Here is an 8,899-nt window from a genome sequence, read left to right on the forward strand (position 1 = left end):
ATGTCGGCTGAATATGAAGATAGGTAAGCATCCATCATTGTTGAAATCTGTTATGTGAAACGTTTATTAATAGTATTTGTAAAGACAAACCGTTACAGTCGCGTTGTTTATCGTTTGTTATTCGCGGTTTTTACGCAAACGAGTCGCTTTTGTGATAGGAAAGGTAACTTATTCCGTATGCTAGCCGTTTAGCCAACGCTAGCTAGCATAGCCGGCTTTTCATCATAAAAGACAAACCTTGCAAACCTACGATATTCACCGACGTGTGAACTGGTAGTTTAAAACCCGTAGTTATGCACCAGGCGTTACTTGTGAACAGCGTTACTAAACGGGCTCGCGGTAGAAAACGGGGTGGCTCACGAGCGGATGCCGGGTTCCTGGAAAAGCACGTGAGTCGGTCTGGTCTCGGCCTTCCCGGTTCGACCGAGATAAACTCGGCCAATTTGGTACCATACGATGTCTTTCCACGTTTCATTGAACGATATTGATAGACAGTTGTAGCACAAGTTATTATCGCGTATCTATCGAGGCCGTCCTCAATCGGATGGCCAAAGCGGGGGAAGTGTGACACGCACATGGTCGTAGTGACCGGACCAGACAAAGCCAGGCCGCAGGATGGAGCTGGAACACGGCCACGCTTGTCCCACCCGTTCAGTCTCTAGAAAAATTGTTGTAAAATCACGTGAACCGTTTTTACATCACCGCACGACTGTCTACTCGGCGAAACGAATTGGCTAGCTAGCTATTTCTAGAAACTGCTCGACATCAATGTTAGGCCCGTGCCGGCGCCCTCTTGGTAGGCTAATATTAGCTAGTGAGTTAGCTCCTATGCCTGTCGTTTTGATAATCGCACATCGGTGGTGATAAATGGTCATTTTTGGTGTATAATCGGCCGCTATACAATGTAGATATAATTTAATGTCGTGCGCGTGTGGTATTTCACGTCTAGCCGTGAGTACGGCGTTAGCCGGCAAGCTAACGTTACCACCGGCTTCCAGGCCGTGGGAATCGACCATCTTGAATGTGAGCTAGAAATGGCGGACTGAAGACCTTGTGGCATTCTCTCTTTTAGCGGAAAATGCCTCCGACCCCCGCTAGACGTTCCGAAAGCCCCTCTGTGGGACATAAAACAAACTTTAGTCGTGTTAAATTGGCTTGGTTTTCACCTTATCCATTACATTTGTACGATTCCAATTATTGAAAGCAAGCCAGATGGAGAATGTAGCCATTTTGGTTCGCCCAGTACCCGACTGCTACGCAATTAAGTTGCTACATAATCCAACGTGACGGTTGTAAAAGTAGCTTTCATAATGCATTGGGGTGCTGTCGTAGCACCTTGGGGAATTTGCTAACTGTGTCTGCTTTGGATTTCAGTCCCAGAGACAATGGCCCTGAGGGGATGGAGCCAGATGGCATCATCGAGGTGAGTGTTGGATGTGTAAATTACCTTAAAAATCGGTTAGAATGAGTCTTGGCTTGTAATTGTAATTTGTATTTCTGGTTTTAATTGACAAGGGCATAGACATCTACTTATTTGAATGCAAACATTTGCCACTTGTTTTGCTATGATAGTCGCTTTGTAAAGTGGGTTTGTCTATTATGGTACTCCTTGTCCTAACTTGCCATCTTTGCTCTACTCTGCAGAGTAACTGGAACCAGATCGTGGACAGTTTTGATGAGATGAGCCTGCATGAGACCCTTCTCAGGGGAATCTATGCCTATGGTTTTGAGAAGCCCTCTGCCATCCAGCAGCGCGCCATCCTCCCTTGTATCAAGGGTGAGTGAGTACCATAACATACAGCGCATACACACCTTGGAACGACGCACAAACTAGGATTTGTGACCCCAGGGCTTTCCTCAAAGCACAACCTCGAAGCCTCCATCGCCTTTGAACTGAGATTTCATCTGTGGCAGTGCTAAAAAGTGTTTTCGGAAACTTGAACTGAGAATCAGCTGAGGATTGACCAACAAATGTTCATCTGGAGCATGTCTGTGTGGCATCGTAACTATACCCCCGGTCAACTGGGCAAGGCGGTGTCCTCTAATGGCACTGAGTCTTATATCTGGCAGGGGAAGAAAGAACGAGTCCATATTCATCCCAGTCATCTCTGTTCAGTGAGGAAAAAGGCTGGTTCATGCTATGGGCACAGATGTTGACTCAAGATTTTGGATAGTTTGCCACGGCTAGTTGGCAACAAGTAAGGCAATGGAATGACACTGAGGCCAGCTGACGGCTAGTGGCAAGCTGCTCAGGGTCCGGGATCGAGCAAAGTCAATTTATTTCTACTGTCTTTGGGCTAACGCTTCTCCCTCCGCCCCGTCCGCTCTCCAGGTTACGATGTCATCGCTCAGGCCCAGTCTGGCACGGGGAAAACCGCCACGTTCGCCATCTCCATCCTGCAGCAGATTGACATCGAGCTGAAGGGCACCCAGGCCCTGGTCCTGGCCCCCACCCGAGAGCTGGCCCAGCAGGTAGACAACCGGGGCAGTTATGGGTGGGGCTCTGAGGAATGTGTATATGAAATGAGGAAGCATGTGAATCGAGGGCTGCGTTCTGAATCATGTACTTCCATACTATAAAGTTTGCAGAGAATCGATGTAATGTCCCAGTACATGGTGCGTAATGCATACCAGCACACTTTTCTGGCTATTCTGACCCACAATCCTGTGCTCAGCGGAAATTGTCACATGAAGTCGTGCCAGAGGGGTTTTGATGAATCCCAGCTGTGGACGAATGTCGCTTGATGGACAGCGACAGATGTGGTCAAATTTCAAGGCGCAATGTTATGACAAGGTAGTATGTCCCAATCGGATGCATGCAAAGCATGTACTTTCTAGGGGCAGCTGTAGTACGTACTGGTAGTAAAAAGAAGTATGCGATTCGGAACGCAGCCAAGACCAGGCCACGCCAGACAATCCCTGCGTACCATTGTGTTCTTGGGGAATGTACTTTCAAGTTGAGTCTGCTAATCAAACTGTATATGATGCGTTCATCCTGAGTCATTGGGAAGGAAGTATATGACTGGTATGAATAACTCCCTCATCAACACTACGGCTCAGTTCTTTAGTAAATTGGAAATGATGACATGGAAGGTAAAACACGCACAACTCTGCTACGTCAGCAGTGTGCGCTCGCTCGGCAGATTTAAACAGAACGGGGCATCCGGAAACTTCCTGCCCCGTGCGTCAGTTTCCATGACGTGTGCTGCATTTTACGCCGTCAGCCAGAGAGAAGTTTAGAGTTTCTGCTCCTCTGCTGCGGCGGAATACTGCAGTGACACGGCAGGAAGCGAAGGCGCTGGCGAATAGAAAGGCTGTATTTATGAACGCAACACAGATATGGGGACCATAAACTCTATATCACCCCCTGTCAACTGGGCAAGGCGGTGTCCTCTAATGGCACCGAATCTTATATCTGGCAGGGGAAGAGCGAACGAGTCCATTTTCATCCCAGTCACCTCTGTTCAGTGAGGTTAAAGGCTGGTTCATGCAATGGGCACAAAACTACGCGTTTTTGGGACAATTGACCTCGACCCTTCAGGGTTACACAAGATTTGTGAATTTATTTTATAAGCCAAGACGACCTTTGTGAGTGCGTATACCATTTGGTTCAATCTGACACTTAACGAATTGTATATGCCTAGTTCCATATACAACTCCCTACTTTGTCTCTCCCCTCCTTTCAGGCACAGTTCCATATCTGTCTCTTGACCCCTTATCCTCACATCCTTCAGGCCCACTTCCATATCTGTCTCTTGACCCCTTATCCTCACATTCTTCAGGCCCACTTCCATATCTGTCTCTTGACCCCTTATCCTCAAGACCCAGTTCTGTACCCGTGTCTAACCCCCACACCCTCTCTCTCCGTTCGTCTCTGCAGATCCAGAAGGTGATCCTGGCCCTGGGGGACTACATGGGAGCCTCCTGTCACGCCTGCATCGGTGGCACCAACGTCCGCAGCGAGCAGACCAAGCTGCAGGCTGAGGCGCCGCACATAGTGGTGGGCACCCCCGGACGCGTGTTCGACATGCTCAACCGCAAGTTCCTCTGTAAGTGGTCTTGGATTGCGCCCGTTTCTGAAGGCGGATCCTGTAGAATTATACCATGTTCAGCTGCTTGTGTACTCGCCACAGTATTTTGTGATTTGGAAATGATTTGTCATTTGTAAGAAGTGACATCGAAATTCAGGCTAGTTTAAAAAAAGAACCAAAAAAAAGTCCATCTGTTTAAGTTTGACCTGACCTGGGCTGTGAACAGGAGCTGTATAGTGATGAAATCCATGCGTGTCAACTGACTCCGGAACCCCCTGAGTGTTCTGGAAGCGCCGGTCAGCGTTCTGTTGGCCGGTGTTCTCCTGGCCTCAGGGATCCGGAAGCCATGATCAGATCCCACACTGGCTGAATACAGCATATCCAACAGGACTACAGACATTCAAATATCATATAGGATGGGCTGTATTAGTTCAATTATTGATATTTAGCATTAACATGTTTTAATATTTGCTAATCTAGTGATGGAGAATTGTGAACTGATTCAGAATGAGACCAAAACCTCATGTGGTTACTACTTTCTTTGTGCGGGCGGGTTCACAATTGTCTCCCTTTTGTCTCTGTCCAGCTTCCAAGTACATCAAGATGTTTGTCCTGGACGAGGCCGACGAGATGTTGAGCCGAGGGTTCAAGGACCAGATCTACGAGATCTTCCAGAAGCTCAGCACCCAAACGCAGGTACATGATGGCCTCCCTCTTGGTGTTTCATTTAAAGACTGCCCCCTACCTGCTGCAACTGTGAGGCCAAAGTTCCCTCTCCTCCCAGCCTACCTGTGCTGTTGCAGGACTGATGTTCTTTGGCAGAGAATCCTATCTGCTCTCCACAGTGAATGGGCTCACAGTCCCTCCTCACTACTTATTAGCAGTTTACAAATGTGTTAATATTTTAATACGCTCTATAGACGCACCACCTGTTACACCTATGGATGAGTCTTTCATATAGCACCTGTTTTTTGCTTAATCTTGGGTAAACATCCTGTAATTAGTGCTGTAGAACTTCTTTCGTGGACTTTCTATTACAATTGATTTGAGACGTTCACTCCAGCAGTTCTACAGCCCTATTGGTCTCCGTAAATGGGATTTGCATCCAAGTCTCTGACACATCTTTTTATATACTACAGTATTCCGCATAACGCTTGACCTCTCCTGTGACCCCCTCCCAGGTGGTTCTGCTGTCCGCCACCATGCCGTCGGACGTGCTCGAGGTCACCAAGAAGTTTATGCGTGACCCCATCCGTATCCTGGTCAAGAAGGAGGAGCTGACTCTGGAGGGCATCAGGCAGTTCTACATCAACGTAGAGAAGGAGGTGAGTCCAGGGCTCATGTGTTGAAGCTTTGACTTCAAAACTCCCATTTATGGCTATTATTATTATTATTAATATGTACCCAGAACGGGACATGCCCCATGGCTGAGTTTGTGTACCCAGTTTGTGTCCAGGACTTTTTTGTAAATATCTTGCAGCAGGTGTGTATAACCATGACTCCACACGTGGGTTTTAATCAACTTGTCAACTCCCTTTCCTGTTCTCTCCCTCTAGGAGTGGAAGCTGGACACCCTGTGCGATCTGTACGAGACCCTGACCATCACCCAGGCCGTCATCTTCATCAACACCAGGAGGAAGGTGGACTGGCTCACGGAGAAGATGCACGCCCGCGACTTCACCGTCTCTGCCCTGGTGAGACTGCTGGACACACATGCCAAAGTAGCACATAGCCTTGACAAAGGGTAGCCTAGTAGGTGTCAGAAGCCCTATGCAGAAAGGGGTCACTTGAATTTCGATAGTACAGTAGTTTGACATTTTATTTTGTAGCTTTTGGTTTCCGTTTTCCTACGTTCTACATGTCTTCGGTCCCCCCCCTGTCAACTGGGCAAGGCGGTGTCCTCTAATGGCACCGAGTCTTATATCTGGCAGGGGCAGAGAGAACGAGTCCATATTCATCCCAGTCATCTCTGTTCAGTGAGGAAAAAGGCTGGTTCATGCTATGGGCACATGTTTCATAGGTTTTTAGTGTGAAGTGTTCAATCCGTTACACAAGGTGACTTCTTGCCTGCCTTCAAAGGACTGGGAAAAGAATCTGAACACTGTTGGAAATTGGTTAAATACAGCATTGAGTGTTTGTGTGCACAATCTCATGTCCTGTGTGTCTCATGGCCCGTGTGTCTCATGGCCCGTGTGTCTCATGGCCCGTGTGTCTCATGGCCTGTGTGTCTCATGTCCTGCGTCTCTGCTTTTGTCTTCGTCCTGTTTCAGCACGGAGATATGGACCAGAAGGAGAGGGACCTGATCATGAGGGAGTTCCGCTCGGGCTCCAGTAGAGTCCTCATCACCACTGACCTGCTGGTAAGACTGACACACACACACACTCAACATCCTCTCCCTTAACATGCGACACACTGGTTTTATTACTGTTTTCGATCACCTCTGGGTTTCAGTATTGATTTTAAAGCACAGTGAAACTTGGCACACAGTCGGTCCTTTCTCCTGACACGATTTCCCTGATAACACTCCCTCTTATGGGGGAGGGCCAAGTTCCCTTTCCTCCCAGCCTGGCTGTGCTGTTGGAGGACTGTAGATCTTGGCAGAGAATCCTTATCTGCTCTCCACAGTGAATGGGCTCACAGTCCCTCCTCACTACTTATCAGCAGTTTACACTCTTAAAAAAAACCCCAAAAAAACACTTGTCATTCTCATTCAATCCTCTTAACCCTCTAACTCAACATTATCCTTAACGCAGTCGTGTGGGTGTTGACGCCGAAGCCAGCTGGTGCTTTTTCGTCCCTGTGTATATTGTACACTGTTTTAAACCCCCTTGGCGCCGACACGAGTTTCGCAACGAAGCACAGGTGTTGCGCAACGAGGCATAGCCCGAGAAGCGAGTGTCGCAATACTGATCCGGTAACGGCAGCGCCACGCCCACTGGTTGTGGCATGGGAGAGAGGCACTGCGCGTCCGCAAAGGGAACCTTAACAGGGCGTGGGGGGGGGGGGGGGGGGGGGGGCGGGGGGGGCAGGGCAGCTAGGAGGAATATTTGTCGAGTTCAAGCGATTGTTCAATTCCTGTGTCATCGGCTGCATCTGCCAAGCCTCCTGGCATCTACTGGTGTTTCCTTGTCTTAGTTCGGTCTTGATCCGACGCCGTGTGAATGACCTTCTGACCCCTTCTCTCCCCGCAGGCCAGAGGTATTGATGTCCAACAGGTATCCCTGGTCATCAACTATGATCTGCCCACCAACCGGGAGAATTACATCCACAGGTGAGACTACGGACTCCCATCATGCACCGGGATTCTACCAAGTCGTACTGTAATGGCAACAGACTGCTGGCCGGAAGCATGAACTTGTTACAAACTTGTACTGACTTACAAAATGGAGCTAGAAATGTATGACCCGGGCTGTGAACAGGAGCTGTATAGTGATGAAATCCATGCGTGTCAACTGACTCCGGAACCCCCTGAGTGTTCTAGAAGCGCCGGTCAGCGTTCTGTTGGCCGGTGTTCTCCTGGCCTCAGGGATCCGGAAGCCATGATCAGATCCCACACTGGCTGAATACAGCATATCCAACAGGGCTTGCGACTTAAAGGGTGGCGTAGATTATCCGCCATTACTGGCGTTAAAAAAATTAACTGCCTAACTGTCTGAAGTAACCTCTTCCCGTTTGTCTCCCCACTCAGGATTGGCCGAGGCGGTCGTTTCGGCAGGAAGGGCGTGGCCATCAACATGGTGACCGAGGAGGACAAGCGCACACTGCGCGACATTGAGACCTTCTACAACACCACTGTGGAGGAAATGCCCATGAACGTCGCCGACCTCATCTAGAAGACTCCGCCCCCATCGTCCGTCCCCCCCCCCCCCCCTCCCATACCTGAACCACCCTCACCCCCACCCCACCCCACCCCAAGAAAATTCTAATTGATCCTCGCTTCCTACCCCCTTGGCCTAATTAACTTATCTGAAAAAGAAAGCAGGCATGGTTTTAAGATTCCCCTACCTAGCGATACTCATGTACCTGCCTGTCTGCCAACACTCTACTTATGTCACTCCCAGTTTGAGACCCCCAGACAACCTTCTCTCGAGGTTACCAACTCATATTGGCAAAATCCTCGTGAAACAAGATGGCTTGTTTCTTTCCTCTATTGATGCAAATGAGAACCTTTTTTTTTTTTTTTTTTTTTTTTTTTATCTATTTCGAGACTGTAGTTATAACGTCAGTCGGTTGCTAGCTCTGCATTAAGTGAACTAGACCATGGACCTTTTGAGCTTCTGACAGTGTTACATTTGCCTGGATAGTACTTTAATACAAAACTAGGAAGAATGGAATATCGTTGTATCCAATGAAATAGAAATTCACATCTTTTTCAGAGGGGGTTATGGGTATTGGGCGACATCTTCAATAAAACACAACAAAAATGTATAGAAAATCGATCATGAATGAGTTATGATGACCTGTGTTCTCCCTGATCTTATCTCTGCTGTGCGATCTGTTTATACGCTTTCTTGTAAAGTTGTGACGTAGCATTTCATTTAGTATGAGGCCTACGTTCTTGAGGTCGGACAGACGGGAACCTTCAAAGCCTGACAGCGTTTGGAAGAATGGCCTGTTCCAATCTGTCGCAACCATGTTGGAGTTTTCCATGACGAGGTCTTTATTTTTATTTTCCTTATTTTGTTTCAGGTTTTTTTTCCAGAAAATATTTGATTTGAAAGGGTGGTGTCACTTTTGTAAGCTACCTCACCAAAATATGTTGGAGGGGTGTTTTACACGAAAGGACCAAACTACAAATGATTCTGAGTATATAGAGATTATACCGTTTGTCTGTCTTTCTGTTGGTTGTTTAAAAAATGCCTGTCAT

At 47.9% G+C, this 8,899-nt stretch overlaps 1 protein-coding gene across 1 annotated transcript; it reads left to right on the forward strand.

Moving 5' to 3' along the window:
- Positions 1–8,899, forward strand: eif4a1a (eukaryotic translation initiation factor 4A1A; the record flags this gene model as incomplete). The annotated part of the gene is made up of 11 exons (XM_084452338.1): positions 1–23; positions 1,375–1,423; positions 1,645–1,777; positions 2,333–2,472; positions 3,881–4,049; positions 4,618–4,727; positions 5,213–5,356; positions 5,588–5,725; positions 6,302–6,391; positions 7,224–7,303; positions 7,721–8,899. 11 exons carry the CDS (start codon positions 1–3, stop codon positions 7,863–7,865), a joined length of 1,221 nt encoding a protein of 406 aa, XP_084308464.1. The 3' UTR covers positions 7,866–8,899.

This window comes from Borostomias antarcticus (assembly GCF_949987555.1).
Source record: "Borostomias antarcticus genome assembly, chromosome: 17".
NCBI lineage: Eukaryota > Metazoa > Chordata > Actinopteri > Stomiiformes > Stomiidae > Borostomias > Borostomias antarcticus.